The following is an 18,011-nucleotide window of genomic DNA, read 5'->3' as shown; positions in this document are numbered from 1 at the left end:
AGAGGAACAGTATATCTTTACTGGACTATGAACCACCTATTCAGTTATTCCCTGACACATGATTAGCCTATTACGCTGTCATAAATGAACAAAACCGAAACAGAACTATATGGCTGCGCACGGTTTGTACTTTCGTAGTTTAATGTTTTTGTTTCTCAGCTGTTGTTCCCTTAGCTGCGCTGGTCGGCTATGACGTCACCCGACACACGCCCGACTCCTGCCAGTGTAGTGGGTCCGTAGACTAGTTCGCCCACATTTTTATGTACTGTTAGTTAAATACCGTTACTTTGCTACCAGGCCAGGCAGCTAACTAAGTCATCGGAACAGACATGGCAAAAACCTACGATTATCTTTTTAAACTACTGCTCATCGGGGACAGCGGAGTGGGGAAGACATGTCTACTGTTTCGCTTCAGTGAGGACGCGTTCAACACCACCTTTATTTCCACCATTGGTCAGTTTCTAAGAGATTTCATCTTTGATTTTACTATTCACAGTCGCTGGATATGAAGTCCAGTCGTTTCCCATTTTGAACATTTTTTTGGTATATATACTCCAGCGTAGCAGAGAAGAGCCAGAGCTGAGGGAAATAAAAGGCCTTCCGTTTTGATAGATTCCCTTAGCTGTTCGGATAACATTTTAGTCAAGTTAGCAAATGTTGTGTCCAGTGTTTCAGCTTTCTGTCACTTGAATTTCTGCGCTAATATTTCACTGGGGTGTTTTTAAAAGTTGCTGCCATAATAACAACCAGAGACTGAAAATAATCAGTTTGACTAACATTTAGCTAGCTAAGCTAGCTAACCTAGCAGTCTTGCTATGGGCCGGGAATGTCGCTGAGGCGCTACGGGCTGGTCAGTCAGCAGATGACTCTACATTTCTAACGTGTCCGCTTGACTCTGACCAGGTGAGACGTGGTTATGATACCTGTGATGGTCTCCCACTGGGTTAAAGTAATGCTGTACATAGCTGGTGTCCCTGGATGTTGGCTGGTCAGCTGTGCCAGTCTAACATTACCTAGCATTACATAGCATTACTTATACCTTACACGAATCAAAACCCCAAAGATTTCATACATTACTTAGATTAAAGCAATTCCTGCATTAAGTGGGGTTAATTTAATGTAATGGGAATCCAAACTGAATGGGTCCAGTGAGTTTGATTTGTTGGGAAAATTATTTAAACATCCTGGTTTTCTGTGCAGATAGTTGGCTAGTTTACCTCCATGGAGTGATATTTGCTTTGTTATCTTGATTCACAAGACAGTTGCCAATTCCATCCTGGGGTGGGGGGTGGATTGGTTGGGTTGGGGTGATTGTGTAGGACATTTCCTGTCTGCAGAGCAGGAGTTCGAGTTCTTTGACCTCTTGTTGTTGCTATGCCACAGACTTCCTGTATTGCCATGGAGAACGCTGCTGTCTCACTTCCTGTTCTATATCCTGTCAAGACTTTCTGTGGACAGAAGACTGCTCATAAACTGCCAAGTTCCCTCATAATTGTAATAAACTGGGACCAGTTTCAATTCCCACTGAAAGCAACATGTTTAGACTTAATTAATGTGACCATATTTTGATTTTCAAAAAGACATCGGGAGGTGGGGGCATGTATGCATGTATGCAGTAGCAGTTGCTTTCAGAGCCTATATGGCCTGATAATCTTATTCTTCTCCATTCAGCTGTTCCTTACGAATAAAGTGTAAAAATGTATGAAATAAAAAAAATATTTTCATGGTCATAGGTAAATATAAATAAGTTGCCATAAAAATGCACTACTTCACTAGACAATTTTCAGTAGTTCTGATGTACACAGGTATACTTTCCTGAAATCTGTCTGAGATATTTTAACAAGACTGATGTGCAATCCCGTTATTCTGAGACCTTTGTTACCCAGTGCACATTCTGGGTGTACCTTTGCTGTCCTCTTTTACAGGAAGTGACATTGTAGCAGATTAAAGCTGTCTGGAATTAGAATCAATTAGAGAGACCATGTTATGATCCTATTGTCTTTATTATCTTCTTTCAGGGATAGACTTCAAAATTCGAACAATTGAGCTGGATGGAAAGAAAATAAAACTTCAAATTTGGTGAGAAATGCTGAGCTAGTCAGGAAGATTAGATCCATTAGCCCTGCATGATGGAACCTAGGAAGTAACATGTGCACGTGTGTGTTTTGTAGGGACACAGCAGGACAGGAGCGATTTAGAACAATCACCACAGCCTACTACAGAGGCGCAATGGTAAGACCCACACCAGATTTAACCTGCTCAACTACAATAACATTTACTGCTTTACTATACTAATGTTTGGGTGGTCATGAAGCTATATAATATATACTTATTGTATTATAGTGATAAGAGTTAATTAAAGAAGTAACATGTATATTAGCCTCTGTGGGGTTCTGCTGCTGTTGTAATCCATAGTGCTCCTACGCTTTTCCATACTCAGGGCATCATGTTGGTATATGACATCACTAATGAAAAATCATTTGACAACATTAAGAACTGGATCAGAAACATTGAGGAGGTAGGAGAACTCTAATACCACCACAGCCTCTAATGTGGAGAACAGGATCTGAGAGAAAGACAACTAACCTGATTTTATAAAAGGAGAATATTCAGTCAGTTTTTTCTTACTGGACTTTACACCACAAATAACTAGAGGCGGAATGTTCCTGTCCAAATGACCTGTGTTAGGTGCTTGGGTATATCAGACAGTTCTGGTCATTTTTGTTGTCATTTCCTGTTCTGTAACAGCATGCGTCGTCTGATGTGGAGCGAATGATTTTGGGAAACAAATGTGATATCAACGATAAGAGACAAGTGTCGAAAGAGAAGGGAGAGAAGGTGTGTAGAGGAAATATTAAATACTGACACCAACTTTCAGTTTTGTGTTGCATTGTGGGATGGAAGGCCTGATGTGTTATTTGTGTTTCTGATTGTTTACACAGCTGGCCATTGATTATGGGATCAAGTTTTTAGAAACTAGTGCAAAATCCAGCACAAATGTAGAAGAGGTATGAGAAATTAAGATGAAATATTGCATGACATGAGTTTTGAGTGATGAAATATTTTTAATATTAATAAAGAGCACAAAATGATTAGCCATTTAAACTGAAGGAACTGGACTCCATTGTCTTTGTCCTAAAGCTCAGCCCAATGTTAACAGTCCTGAATTTCATTCCAATATTTCAGGCCTTCTTCACCCTGAGCAGAGACATTATGACCAGACTTAATCGGAAAATGGTAAGTTTTGTTAAAACTTAAATTAAATTAAATACTTGTGTAATAAAAATGGCATGGTTTAGTATGGTGAGGTTTAAAAGTTCACTATGATTTTACAAAAAAAAAAAAAACAATCCCAGATTTGTACTGTATATATTTTGAATAGTACATTGCAGTTACCCACCTGAGCATAAAACTTTAAATTCCAATTCATAGAATGGATTTTGAAATCATTAGACTCTTGGGTGAATAAACTAAATCCTTCTGTGCTGTTAACTGAATGACTCCCTGTTTTTTTTTTTGTTTGTTTGTTTTTTGTTTTTGTTTTTTTGTGTGTGTGTGTGTGTGTGTGTGTGTGTGTGTAGAATGAGAATAGCCCATCAGGTGGAGGAGGTCCAGTCAAGATCACTGAAAATCGCTCAAAGAAGCCCAGTTTCTTCCGCTGCACTCTTCTCTAACCCTGCAGTTCTTCCAGTCTCTGTGTAACAGGATGTGTGTGTGTGTGTGAGAGAGACAGAGAACATGTCTTAGGAGTTTGTTTTAATTTCTGTAGGATTATTTGGAGCACAATTTATGGGTGTGTGTGTGTGTGTGTGTGTGTGTGAGTGAGAGAGAGGCTGCCTGCAGTGCCACTGGAGTGTGAGCTGCTGCTGAGAGCTCTGGACACTCTTCCTTACACACACTGACGACTCATGAACAGAAAGGAAGATGGAGCTCAGCTGGCTCCTCATTAGCCCTGCCCCCACCATGCCCTGTCCCACCCCCACCCAATACAAAACCAGGCTTGTCTTTGCAGATCCTAACAAAGTTCTTCCCCATCTGCACTTTTTATGCAACAATAGTTTTAAAAGTTAATGTTTCATTTGCTTTTACTTTGATTAGTGAGAGTTGATGTCATGAAGGAAACCAGATCCTACTGGGTTTGTGAGAATATACAGAAGATGTGTAGCTAGGCTCAACAATACTGACAAGAAAGAGTCCAAGGTCGTTACCACGCCAAGGACACACAGTACTGAAGGACCACCATTGCTTATCCTGAAGGACTCAAAGAAATCTGGATCATATCTGTAAGATTGTTTTTCAAAAGCACATTTATTCTGGTCTTAAAAATATGACCTTTGAAAATGTTTACATTGAGTATATTAGCAGGTAATTTTGTGAGGATTTCTAAATACAGATTGTGTAAGGAAAGCGTAGGACAGGTTTCTGTCATGTTCCAAAGTCGGATAATGATTACGTTGTAGGAAGTGCAATATTTCCCAGGACAGTCTTCCAATCTGCCTAGCTGATTCCACCGTTATTACAAGAGACCAAAGGAACTGAAAGCTGCAGACACTGTGGTAAACCAGGCCTGTTTAAGTGTCCTTCAGGGCCACTATTGTTAATGTTTTTTTACCCCCTAAATGAAGGCCATCCCCAAATGCTAACAGTAGCATGTCGATTATCAAATATTAACGGGTCCCTAGTTTCGTTCATTGTTGACATGGTTAGTATTTTTGGTTCATGTATTTCTTTAATATCATGTACATTCCATTTTCTTAGTGAAGTCACACACACACAGTCTCGACAAACGAGGAAGACTCATGTCCACATGCTTGTTGAAGTGGCAGTCAGCTTGGCCTCAGCTGGGACCTGGATATTAAATTCACATTATTATGTTTACTAATGGTATTATATTTTTATACTTTATCTACTATATGGAAGCACCTGTTACTTATCACTCTGTAAAAACCACTTCAATCATGTTTGGATGCATGACATTAATATGTCGATTTACTCTTTTTTAAAATATTAATTTCAGTGTATTTACAGTATGTTGATGTTTTGCCTTTTCTAATTACCTTTTTGTAAGATTCTGTAAGTAAGGATTTATAGTATAGTGTTTGATCCCACTGCTACAGTGTTTTCTTTTGTTCTTTTGTATTCAGTCTTAACTACGCGCAGTAGATTGCAATACCTCTGTACTGGTTCTGAAGTCAGGAGCAGCAGTACTGATGTCTTTAACTTTTCATTCGACTGAATGTTACGCTCAAACTCCAATGAGAGGTTCATTTATTCTTAGAAGATTAGTGCACCACTCCAGCTATCATTAAACCTTTTTTTAAAATCTTTTTTATTTTTGTTATTCTACAAATAATTGCTTACTGCATTTGTTTAAGGGTACACGATTGCTTGAGTTTCATTGGATGTTTAGCGTGTCTGTTACAGGCACTGATCAGACACAGTCTAATAGCTTGCATAGGTGTGCCGTCCTGGATGACCTTAGTGGTCAGATTTTGAACACGCATGCTGGCACATGTGCATACTTTACAATGTAACTATGACAGCTTTCAACCTCCTGTAGAAACTCCTTCATGGGTTTAATGCTGCATCTTTCTTCTCAATAATTTCTTTTTAATATTTTCCTCAGTTCCTGTCTGTGCTGTAACATATCAGTGTAAACTGATACTGCATAAAGATTAAACTATCTTTTGTAAATTATACTGATGCACCTGGTTCTATCTGTACCTGAAAAAAAGTTAGCATGTTAAAACAATTCTGAATTTTTATAATTAAAAAAAAAACATTGAATAGAACACAAGCACAAACGTATTCCTAAAATGTTGATGGTATCCACGGGGAGGGTATGATTGGGGCTGGAGAGGGACACTTGGTTTAGTTAAACACATGTATGTGTTTCATGCCATTTGCCTCATAAACAAGATGTGCCTGATATGCCAACGGGAATACTCAAACACAGGTTACACTCAGATTTGTTCACTGGAATGTTAAATCACCCAGTTAAACACAGTACATACTACAACACTTACATCATTAGTGAAAACTCCTCTAAAGACATCGGATCATAGTGAACTTTGTAAAGGGGGGGTCAGCTAAATATTTCACAGTACACTTAATGCCAAATCTGTATGTGTGTTACAGTGCGTGTTCATATATGTTTGTATGTGTGTGTTACAGGGTGTGTTCATATATATTTGTATGTGTGTGTTACAGGGTGTGTTCATATTTGTTTGTGTGTGTTACAGGGTGTGTTCATATTTGTTTGTGTGTGTTACAGGGTGTGTTCATATATGTTAGTATGTGTGTGTTACAGTGCGTGTTCATATGTTTGTATGTGTGTGTTACAGTGCGTGTTCATATATGTTTGTATGTGTGTGTTACAGTGCGTGTTCATATATGTTTGTATGTGTGTGTTACAGTGCGTGTTCATATATGTTTGTGTGTGTGTGTTACAGGGTGTGTTCATATATGTTTGTGTGTGTGTGTTACAGTGCGTGTTCATATATGTTTGTATGTGTGTGTTACAGTGCGTGTTCATATATGTTTGTATGTGTGTGTTACAGGGTGTGTTCATATATGTTTGTATGTGTGTGTTACAGTGTGTGTTCATATATGTTTGTATGTGTGTGTTACAGGGTGTGTTCATATATGTTTGTATGTGTGTGTTACAGGGTGTGTTCATATATGTTTGTATGTGTGTGTTACAGGGTGTGTTCATATATGTTTGTATGTGTGTTACAGGGTGTGTTCATATATGTTTGTATGTGTGTGTTACAGGGTGTGTTCATATATGTTTGTATGTGTGTGTTACAGGGTGTGTTCATATATGTTTGTATGTGTGTGTTACAGGGTGTGTGTGATGTGCTTTGAAGCCACTGCTCTTGCCTGTACTCATGTCCCTGAGGAGCATTTGACTGCAGGTGTGGGCGACAGGTGTAGTCACTCCAGCTCACTCCAGTTCTCCAGCTTCATTCATGACCAGCTGCTTATTGTGCTTTAGATCATATGCTAACTGTCCAAACTCCCTGACACACACACAAAGAGAGAGAGAAACAGAGGAAGAGATAAAGAAACACTCTATGTATACTTTTCTTGATGAAGTTTCTTTGTTTCTCTAATGCAAATGAAAGACTGAGCCTAACCATGGATTAAAGTTAAGCATTCATATTTATACTCCAAGCTACATCACTGTTAACAGGTCATCTTCTACACCAATGTACTGCACATTGCCTTTATGTTATGTTCAGGAGTGATCCCTCACTTGGACATCTTATCCAGATCCTGTAAAATATTGTCCACTCTGGGAGACTGGGTCATAGCCTTGGTCATGATCTCCTCATCCTGTTGCCACAGGGGGAGCGCCCTCTTCTGGTGCCTCTTCAACACTGCCTACACCATCAGCTGGTGGAGCGTGTACTGGAAGCAGCTGATCTTGGGATCGCACATGTGGACATCCACATCTTCTTCCTCATGCTAGATCAGACAGCAGGGAACAGGAGTCCATCAGACATTTAGAATATGCTGAATATCACTCTTGAATTCTTTAGGATAAAATTACTTCTAATGAGTGAAAAATTAATTCAGGTCCATCCGCAGCAGTTTGAGGGCTTTGGGCTAGAAAATAATCAGAGAGGTGTAGTTACTCTAGATTGTCACAGGAACATTTTAGAGAGGTGTAGTTACTCTAGACTGTCAATGGAACATTTTACAGAGGTGTAGTTACTCTACACTGTCATGGAAACATCTTACAGAGGTGTAGTTACTCCAGACTGTCACAGGAACATTTTACAAAGGTATAGTTACTCCAGACTGGCACTGGAACATTTTACAGAGGTGTAGTTACTCCAGACTGTCACGGGAACATTTTACAGAGGTGTAGTTACTCTAGACTGTCACTGGAAAATTTTACAGAGGTGTTAGTCCAGACTGTCACTGGAACACATTTACATTAAGACGGCCAGCTCAGTGTCCTGGTGTCCCTCACTGTTATCCACTGAGGCTGAGAGACATGCAGGTTTCTGTTGTCCCTTTACTCACCAGTTCTCTCTTTTTCATACCCTCCATCACCATGCAGTAGATCTGACTACAGTTATAATGGAAGCTTCTCTGACTGGTCAGCAGAAGCTTCTGTGTTTTCTGGTGATGTACTGGTGACTGGACATGGTCTGGTGTGGCTGAGTCACCTAAAAACTCGGTGGTGTTGCACTGTTCACAGGGCCCCTCAGAGTACACAGCACAAGTAGTCCTCCTTCAGGGAGGACAAACAGTATACTGAGTGTGTGCACCTAGGAGCTGCACACTTACATCTCATCTTTATTCTCCATGATTCCCCAGGGTGAGATTCCAATAGCATCCACTCTGCCAGGTGACCTGAAGGAATGGTCTTGAAGTGCACCTCCAGCATGAAGAGCCACTCCTGCCCAGCATGAGATAAAGAAGCGCAGGATATTTAAGCAGATCTTCTTGCTGTAAACTTTACTACTATATACTTTAATGAGATTTCTGTAAATCTCACATATGCATTCATGTAAATCACAAATAAACATTACCTGGCACCTTCTAGCATTCATTCGGATTTTTTTAATGATACAGTTTATTTATTTATTTTTATGATAAAAAAGAAAAAAAAAAGAAGTCAGACCTCATAGCCACAGCCCATCTCTCCTATTGTGAGTCGTGCTGAGTCTCCTCTGTGCTCCCTCTGGTGGAGAGTGGCGGAACAGTCACACTTTGGTTCCGCAGCTGGCCACACCCGCACCTACCACAACTGCAAGGCACAAGGAAAGAGCAATTAATTACTGTAAAGTCAAATAAAATTATAATATTTTATGATTTTGTCAAAATCGTGCGTTGACATCTTAACATCTAGACAGGGTAAAATCCTGCACAGCATGATTTTAATGTTAATGTTACTGTTAATCTTAAAGTTGTAATACTGCCTCTGTGGACAGTGTGCGAATCTGTTTATGGTTAAAGAAAACAAATATGGCAGAAAACACTGACGTATCAGGTTCTTTGCTGGTTGGAAGGATATAAATGCACTAGTTCTTATGAAAGGTCTGTGCAGTCCCTGTCTTCTGTGCCTGTAAAACAAATCAGGTAAAACAGAATTTGTATGAAAACTGTATGCATATTCCTGTAAATACTATATTATCACAGAATTGGTTTGATTTTTCTATGGGGGGAAAATATGCTATGAGCTTTCAGTCATCTAGATTCTACCATGTGGGTTTCTATGTTATTTGAGCAGATTAAACAATGAGAGACCAGGACCAGATTAAAAAGTGCTTTAAACCCAGAGAAAAATGTCTGTGTATTTGTAAAGAAAGGCAGAATGATAGGGGAGTGGTTAAAATGGAACTTCCTGCATTTAGTCCAGTATTCATTCTAGATAATGGCAGATCAGACTTGCATGCAAACAGAGGAACTTTCTCTCTCACTCTATTCACTCATGCACATGCACTCTCACACATGCGCAAATATGTGGTAACCTCATTCCTACAAAGACTTTCAGCTTATTGAAGCTCAGATGTTACCAGATGGAATAAATAACATGACGTTTACTTTTCCTGACCTGATTACTTTTAAGACAGATGCTTTTTTGTTCCTCATGTAAAAAGTTAAATGAATGAAGGTCACAACAATTAAAGAAGACATATACAATGCAAAATTTCAGGCAGGAGTTTAAATGAAATCTAGGTGAAAGTGCACACAGAACAGACACGGTTTCACTGCAAACACATATTCTAAGTCGTAGAACACTGTGCGATGTGTCAGGCATGGTTGGAGTGCAGTGGTGGGCATGAACATGCAAAAGAAGAATTCAGTGACGTTGCTGACTACTCACAGCAGTAGTGAGAAGCAAAATGTTAACCACAATAATATACTGATCTTTAAGAGTATTAAGAACATTATTAATGATGACCACAGCAAGGTACTGATCTTTAAGAGTCTTAAGAACATTATTAATGATGACCACAGCAATATACTGATTTTAAGAGTCTTAAGAACATTATTAATGATGACCACAGTAATATATTGATCTTTAAGAGTCTTAAGGACATTATTAATGGTATTTAGGTCTATTAGAATCATATTTCTTAAAAGTAAACAGGTCAGAAACAAGGCAACAAAATGCCTTTCAGTGAATGACCCACTAACTCAATCAATCATAATCTGTTTCTGCCCCAAATCCATGCAGGATATTTTCTGACATCTGCTGACAAACCTGATACGTAACCCAGCTTTGTATGGGTTTACTCTTAAGAACAGATTTTATCAAACATAAGGTTGTTAATTCTGTGCTGGACTCTACCCTGTTGCTTTAGCATGGACACCCCATTCAGCTGTAGAAGCACAACTATAAAACCCGAGACAGCAACGTTCAGCAAAAACACTGAAGACCTGAGGAACAAAACCCTCAGCAACTTGTCCTTCATGTGGGAGAGCTACAGTTACACATCTGTTTGCCAAAAGCAGATGCATTTCTCAGTTCCTAAAATTATCTGAACTATAAGAACTTTTTCAGCAAAATTGAAACTTGGCCCACAGTTGCATGTTCAAACACATGGCCCCATTTCTGTAAACTAAGCAAAAAAAAAGTATTACAAAAGAAAACGGTGTCAAGCGAGCAAGCCGAGGTGCACGGTACAGGGTAGAGCTGAGTTCTTCCCCTAACAGTCCAACAGTCCTGAGCTGCACTGGCTCCTGTCACATGCTTCACCACATAGATGATCTCCCCCTGCAAGAGCAAATTAACCTATTAGTGTAATGCTGAGCGATCACGAGGCAGACACACGCTGAGAAGAGCAAGATTTATTAAGGGCAAATCCATAATCAGGGTCGTTAGTACACTCCAGGGTCAATGAGCCAACACAGAGTCTGGGAATGCATAGTAAACAAAAGAGACAAACACACGATAACAGAAACAGGCTACAATGAGGAACACAGAATACACAAACAGGCAAAGAAATACAGGCAGAGCAAATAAGGCAATAAGGGCTTAGTACATCCAACTATTAACAGCAAATACAACAGAGGCATGGACTGAAATACCAGCAAACTAACAGAGAATGAGCACTAACAAGAACAGGTTATACAAATGAAAAAGTGAAAACCAAAGCTCTGTCCCAATTTCATACTACACACCAATACTCTAAGGAATACACTATATACTGATCTTAATAGTACGGGTTTGGCGAGTTAGTACATAATATTAACAAACGACTTCGTTTCGTACTAAAAGCCGATATTGAAGCGTTGCCATGCCAGCATACGTAATTGTGAGCTACAACTTGATGGAGATTTTCTTTGACTAAAAAATGTAAATTAACGATATTTTTCACCGTAATGCTTTACGACAGTCGGTCTCGTAGAAGAGTGCTGCTTTATCCAACCTTACGTGTAATTTCCGGATGTATTTTTTCTATGAATTGCAGCCTTCACAGGTTTACCACGGTATCCGAATATATATTCACAAGGAATACGTGGGACTGTGGGAGCAGAATATTTATAACAAAGCTGCGTTTAAAGAAACTAGAGAAACCGGAATGAAAGGCAGTGGGGCTCGACAGCTCAACAAATTACCAATGGAATCAAAGAGCCAAGGACGTTCGCATGTGGCCAGGAATAGGGTTTCCTGACATTTATATGTAGTCTATCTGATTGCATGTAAGCTACCAGGGACATACACTAAGCAAAGCCTGAAGGAGCACAAATCCTTGACACTCGGTGGTACAATGGATATTTCTTGATATGTTTCTTGTTATTTTAAAAGTTGGAATTCAAATTAATAGTTACTAACACTGTTAATATTACCATCGTTATTATTAATCATATCTATAATTAAACATAAAAACCCCAAAACTAATTAGACTTTTACATTTTATTTAATTTATTTTAAATTTGTTTTTCCCTGTCATGAGCAGGTGGAGGTCTTCCTCGGTCCCTGAGAAGGTTTCCATGGTTTATTTTAACCTTGTTTTGCTGGTATTACTCTTGAAATTCTACCTCGCTTATAAAGTTAAACTTAGCTAGCTGGCTAAGTGGCTAACGCTAGCTATCTTGGCTTACCTACGAAGGCCAAACACTACTGCAGCTAGCTAAATTAAAGTAACATGCGTTTCAAACAGATGTCTTACTAAAATAGCAACCATTTACGTTTATTGATTATTTTGGAAGAACTCTTGAGTTTTACTGACGTATATAATCCGTTCGCCTGCAACAGTCGTCGCTGAACGTAAGGTACGATGTCCGCCATTTTTTTTCAAAAATTTCCAGACGCGAATAGCTCCTCCTTTTCCGTTTTGCGTTGCATTATGGGACAAGTGTCCATTCAAACCACACTCAAAAACCGAGTGTACTCAAATTTGACCATTTTTACTAAACTAAATACTACATACTATACATATACTATATACTACATACTACATACTAAATACTACATATTATACATATACTATATACTACATACTAAATACTACATACTATACATATACTACATATTAAATACTACATACTATACAGATACTATATACTACAAACTATATACTACATACTCAAAAACTAGCTAGTTTCAGTAAGTAGTATGCAAACTGGGACGCACCCAAAACAAGGCCCGGAAAAGGACTGGAGAAAATGAAATACTGACAAAAGACAGAAACCATGGAGACAGGGACGCTAGAGGGGCCAACCAGGACAATTCAAACAGACAACAATGAGCAATGTCTGAAAATACTTTTTGCAGGAAATAACACCCCTCCTTTTAATAACTATCTGCATGGTAAACACGATCTGTATGGTAAAAATTACATTCTGAGTTTATGAAGATGCTCACCGCTGCTTCCTCAAACATAATTTTTGATCATCCATTTACATCGGAAGGATTCTACAAGGGCAGACCAGAGGCAGACAGGATACTACATGAGCACATGGTTAAGCATTGATCAGCACGACTGATCCCAGGTCAGTTCGAGTGAGCCCAGGTCAGATCAGTTGAGCCTGGGTGAGCACGACTCAGTGTGCATCCATGTCAGTAAATCCTTATCAACTCTTCTGGGTCCTGTGATTCACACTGATGGATCAGATGTTTGATGGCAAGTTGACATCTAACTTAGATTTCTCTCAAAAACCTTTTTTTTTTTAAAAAAAAAGGTGAAAACTAGAAAATAAATACATTAAGGATAAAATGTATGGAGAGACATTGCACATTTTGTTTCATACAAAGAGCATACTCAGAGACAGGTCTACACTTATTGTGGCAGCAATCATAAGATCTGTAAAACTATGGGTAGTAACATAGCTGCTCTGCATACATATTAAAAAATCAGTACATTGTGATAATACATCACAGCATTTAAAGGTAGTGTAGCATAAAAAGAAACGTTTTCTCCCAGTTACATCTGTAACACTGAGGTCATGATTTTCATTTGACTTTTTTTTATGTTGAGTGGTAATAACTTGTGCCTTTTAAACTTTTACAAATTTTACATACAAATCCAACATATATATTTTCTTATACACTGCAGTTGGATTTTTCCATTTTATGGCACATTTTGTAATGTATATTACTTGGGTTTATTTCCTTGATCCATGATTTTTATGACTTAAATCATCAACATTTCTGTGGTACACTGACACAGCAGGTGTTTAATGGGTTGAGGGCAAGGGAGCGATAGCACTGTGTTTGGGTTCTGTACACAGGTCTCTGCTGCTTTGATGTTGTAAGAGTATTTGAGCATTTGAGGGACCGGCAGTAGAAAGCTGTGTAGGCATCTTCTCTGTAAAGAGCAGTTCTTTTCTCTTAATCCTCAGAGATTAAAGGACCATGGTGAAATCACATTCAGAACAGATCCTGTTCAAAGATTATTCAGACATTTCTATTCCATTTCTCTACTGTTGAAACATTCACACAATGCACCAGTGGTCTACCTCAATCTTTCCAACCAAAAGTATACAAACCTATGCTTACTTTAATTCCTGGACATATAGTTTGGTAAACTATGCTACCAGATGCTTGTATTCCTAGTGCAGATTAAACATGGGCAGAGGGAGCTATAGTAATCTGAGAACTGAATAAAGTATGTTTAATGGAAGATCGCTTAAGAGAACCCTTTTTCCCACCAAAACCTTCTCCATGGCAAACAGGCTACTGTCTCTCCTCATTTGTCTGTCCTGTGCCAACAGTGATCCTCTTACCTCAGTTAGCAGATACCACGACACCAAAACTGGCTGAGCCCTTCCAGTAAACAATAAGCAAACCTGACAGTGTTAAACACAAATTCCTAACACTGTCTTGATCAACAGAAGTGAGGACAGAGATAAAGGTGCTTACTTACCTTGAGTCACCTCTCCTTAACGTAGGTTTAATAAATGGTGATTATAAGTAAATCTACTCTGGAAAAAGACAGAGCTACAAAGGCTTTAGGGTTTAACGATGCACTAGATTACCATAGCATGATGATAGACGCCAGACCGTGGGAGCAGGGTGGATGTAGCAAACTTGTTAAAAAACAAATGTATGCTTTCTCGGATTCTTGGATACTCCCCGTATCAAGGCATTTGTAATTGGTACAAAGGCCTTGATAAGTGCATTAGAAGTATGGACCACTAGATTTTGAAGTTAAAACCATAATTTTAAATGATCAATTTCAATAATCCAACTAATCTCTCCAGTAAGCATTCATCACCCACACGTTATTTCGAAACAGAATCATGCATATTCACACATAAATGGTTCATTTTGATTAAAGCTGTGGCATAAAAAGAAACACTGCAGACAGGGTTTGACTCAGACATAACATGACACACCGGACTTTCTTTGTTCAGACAGATTATCGGTATGTCAACACTGATGCATGCACATTTCACTCCAGTGAATTTACTGCACAACACATATTTTAAAACAGCTTTATTAAATGATTCAAGCTCAATTGTTATAAACTGAAACAGAAAACAAAACAAAAGGCATTTCTACAAAAATGATACATATATCCATAAAAAAAAAATCATCATTTTTAAGGCCTTATCTTGTGCAGCCTTGTGCTGAGCTGGTTGGTACATGAAGGATAGAGAGCTGTCGCCTGTAATAAATAATATGTACACAGTCCTCCCTGTGTGACTGGCCTTCACCCTAGTCTTCCTCAGTCAGCATGGCACTCTGCTTCTGCACCTAGGTCCTGCCTTCTGCCTCTGACCACCCTGTCACTCCGCTGGATTGGAACCAGTGTCTGAAACAGAAACAGAATATGAATCTTTATAATCCCAACCACACTTAATCCAAATAACCCTGCACAACATTCTCTCAGCCATTTCAGAAATCAGCACATTTCTCCTAATAAGCCTGCAGTCTCAGGCAATGATTAGGGTCTCTCTTTGGAACAGGATATTATTTTGGACTGCATGACAGTTGAACAACAGGCCAAGTGGCCTTGGAACTGCTACAAAACAAAGTATTTTAATATGTAGTTTGCAGAGAAAGCATAAACTGGTTTCCACTACATGTTGTAATTCTGACATCCATATTAAATTGTTTAAAGCCCATAAAATGAAAAAAATATCTAAAGCTTCATTGCAGAAAATCTGCAAATTGATCTACTACCGTAAATCTGTGTGACTGGCCATAAAACACATACTGCCCAGATATTACACAGTCCCAGTCAGAATGAATGGTGGAAGGTTTGGCTACTATCCAACCTCTATAGTATCATATAGGCTAGAATTATAACATATTTGCACTGGGGAGGCTGGGGGAGTGGTCAACAAACAAGAAACAACAATCTTACTTTTCCCATCGCAGGCTACAATCTTCATCTTATCCACCTTCACCAGGTCAGTTACTTCACGGAACTCCACATCATTTAAAACAAATGTCCACACATTGTCACAAAATCTATACGTGTTCAGTGATCCCTGGGAAGAGGACAGAGAGAAGCCCTCATAATTAATCCAGAATGTATTCTTTCAGATGAGGTCTACTGGTACACTTTTAGGTTTTGATAACCAGGATAACAACAACAACAACAACAACAACAACAACAACGTCCATTACCGTATTATTACATAAACATAATTCTGAGAATATTGTTTGATATGGTACTGCATACTCACCTTAAAGTTAACTCTGTTGCGAACTCGGTTGGCCAGTGCAGTGTTGATGGCTTTGTCAAACTGCAGAAGTACTTGTAGGGCTAACTGTGGGGTAATCTGCTGAGTCTGTGTAACAAAATAAGGTTCTTAAATACATATCTTAAGGCAAGGTAGGGTAAGGTAAGGGTATGGTAGGGTATGATAAGGTAAGGTAAGGGTATGATAAGGCAAGGTAAGGATAAGATAAGGTAGGGTAAAGGTAAGGTAGGCTAAGGTAAGGGTAGGGTAGGGTATGATAAGGTAAGGGTATGGTAGAATATGATAAGGTAAGGGTATGGTAGAGTAAGCGAATGGTATGGTAAAGGTGGCTAGCGGTATATTTAGCGGCACAGGTTAGCTATACGACAGTATATTTTGTGAACGAGCTCTACCCTTTCTCTCTCTCTGCTGTTCCGTTTGGTATCTTAACAATCACGATCCAACAAACTCTTTCGCTGAAAGCACATTAGCGAGATAGAGAAATCTTTTAGGAATGCCCATTTGAAAAAAATGTTCCCCACCGCTAGCTAAGTTAGCAGGCCCATATAAAGTCGGGTTTCTCGCCATCTTAATCACTATAACCTGCGCACACAGCAGAGATGATCAGTTAGCCATATTGTTTGTCAGTGTGTGTTTAACTGCTACCCTCACACAGACAGAGACACAGAGACACACACACACACACACACACACACACACACACACACACACACACACACACACACACACACACACAAACAAACAAACAAACAAACAAACAAACAAACAAACAAACACTCCAACTGTGCACAATAACCACTCAATTTACGAACAAACGACTTCATCTTTTGCTTGTAAGCTATTAGCTAATGTAGCTCTACACGAAAGCGAGTGTTGGGCTATTTTACCTGTATAAGTTCGTCCAGACTCTCTTGTAGGCTGTTTCCGAGGGTCGTATTCCGATACAACTGATATGCCATTTCTTATTTTATAGCGAAATCAAATCAGCTTAGTTTGAATAATCAATCGCCGGGATGCTCTGTGTTTAGCAACCCGACTGTTCTGCCTGACACTTCACTTCCTCAACTTCCACAAGGACGAAAAAACGCAAAAATAAAAGTCTTCAGCCGCGTAAATTAGCGACGCAACACAACTACGACAAAACAAAAGTCTTCAGTCGCGTGGATAGGCGACGCCACACAACTACGACAAAATAAAAGTCAATCTTTTATGAAAGAATAACGTGATGAATGCAAAAGGTCCAGAGAGAAACAAAAATATTTATATCTCAAATTTAAATACTACCTACATTTAAAATAAATCTAAAAATACCAATAACAATTAAATCTATAAACAAATATATATAAACAAATAAATAAATATGAAAATATGAAAACATATAGTCCTAGATAGCCTACATGGAATCTACACCAATAAGATTGTTTTATTTTTTTAGTTTGATATTTCATTTTTGCACCTATATATTCATTTTGTACCTATGTATTGTAGGTATGTTGATGTAAATTAATACATATGCTTCGTTTGACATGAACAGTTACTGAGTTAATTTGTTTTACTATTTTATTGTCAAATAATTTTATTAAAATAAATGTGACATTTTGTTGAATAAGCTGTAGTCTAGTAAAACATTACTCGGTCATATCGGACAAGCTATTTTAAGTTTTAGGCCTACAGGTAGAAAGAAAGAAAGAACTCTGCAAAATGTTGATGAAATTCGTTGAGCCTGATGCAAGAACATTTTCAAATTCTTCTCTTAATTTCGCGTTGAGTGTAAGACCAGTTTAACTGCGCCACATAAACCAGACTCGGCGGAAGCGCGCCTTCAGGAGAACTGCGACTGGCACGATTGCCTCCCCAAAGCTGCAACTCCTTATTTGCACGGCGGCCTT

General features: G+C 38.8%; 2 protein-coding genes and 1 long non-coding RNA gene across 5 annotated transcripts; 1 reads left to right on the top strand and 2 right to left on the bottom strand.

The window, feature by feature from the left end:
- Nucleotides 1-160: 160 nt before the first annotated feature.
- On the top strand, nt 161-5,697 carry rab8b (RAB8B, member RAS oncogene family). 2 transcript variants are annotated; one of them, XR_014120232.1, is made up of 9 exons: nt 161-453; nt 2,019-2,079; nt 2,172-2,232; nt 2,441-2,518; nt 2,749-2,838; nt 2,943-3,008; nt 3,187-3,237; nt 3,582-4,283; nt 4,759-5,697. XR_014120232.1 is itself a non-coding variant. In XM_026995618.3 (8 exons), exons 1-8 carry the CDS (start codon nt 330-332, stop codon nt 3,672-3,674), a joined length of 624 nt encoding a protein of 207 aa, XP_026851419.1. In that variant the 5' UTR covers nt 161-329; the 3' UTR covers nt 3,675-5,697. The 2 variants fall into 2 exon arrangements, 1 of the variants encoding a protein (XP_026851419.1); XM_026995618.3 differs by having other exon boundaries at nt 3,582-5,697.
- Nucleotides 5,632-12,314, bottom strand: LOC113567563 (uncharacterized). 2 transcript variants are annotated; one of them, XR_003409470.3, is made up of 7 exons: nt 12,198-12,314; nt 10,606-10,738; nt 9,001-9,080; nt 8,639-8,764; nt 8,302-8,413; nt 7,259-7,470; nt 5,632-7,022 (listed from the first exon to the last, which is right to left on the bottom strand). It is a non-coding gene; the product is annotated as an uncharacterized LOC113567563 (long non-coding RNA). The 2 variants fall into 2 exon arrangements; XR_014120237.1 differs by having other exon boundaries at nt 12,157-12,269.
- A 2,576-nt stretch (nt 12,315-14,890) lies between these two features.
- Nucleotides 14,891-17,214, bottom strand: gtf2a2 (general transcription factor IIA, 2). The gene is made up of 4 exons (XM_026995619.3): nt 17,010-17,214; nt 16,105-16,209; nt 15,780-15,906; nt 14,891-15,224 (listed from the first exon to the last, which is right to left on the bottom strand). Exons 1-4 carry the CDS (start codon nt 17,079-17,081, stop codon nt 15,199-15,201), a joined length of 330 nt encoding a protein of 109 aa, XP_026851420.1. The 5' UTR covers nt 17,082-17,214; the 3' UTR covers nt 14,891-15,198.
- Nucleotides 17,215-18,011: the final 797 nt, after the last annotated feature.

The sequence above is a fragment of the Electrophorus electricus genome, chromosome 3 (genome assembly GCF_041902795.1).
Source record: "Electrophorus electricus isolate QZ-2024a chromosome 3, ASM4190279v1, whole genome shotgun sequence".
NCBI classification, from domain to species: domain Eukaryota; kingdom Metazoa; phylum Chordata; class Actinopteri; order Gymnotiformes; family Gymnotidae; genus Electrophorus; species Electrophorus electricus.
This window is presented reverse-complemented; position numbering and strand designations above follow the sequence as displayed.

What these genes read in the sequence shown, in the direction of transcription:
- gtf2a2 (XM_026995619.3), bottom strand. Translation starts at nt 17,081, where the DNA reads ATGGCATATCAGTTGTATCGGAATACGACCCTCGGAAACAGCCTACAA. An exon ending in GTCTGGACGAACTTATACAG is followed by an intron (nt 16,210 to 17,009) that starts GTAAAATAGCCC and finishes TTTGTTACACAG; the next exon opens with ACTCAGCAGATTACCCCACA. An exon ending in TGTAGCCTGCGATGGGAAAA is followed by an intron (nt 15,225 to 15,779) that starts GTAAGATTGTTG and finishes TTTCTGTTTCAG; the next exon opens with ACACTGGTTCCAATCCAGCG.
- rab8b (XM_026995618.3), top strand. Translation starts at nt 330, where the DNA reads ATGGCAAAAACCTACGATTATCTTTTTAAACTACTGCTCATCGGGGAC. An exon ending in AAAATAAAACTTCAAATTTG is followed by an intron (nt 2,080 to 2,171) that starts GTGAGAAATGCT and finishes TGTGTTTTGTAG; the next exon opens with GGACACAGCAGGACAGGAGC. An exon ending in CGAAAGAGAAGGGAGAGAAG is followed by an intron (nt 2,839 to 2,942) that starts GTGTGTAGAGGA and finishes TTGTTTACACAG; the next exon opens with CTGGCCATTGATTATGGGAT.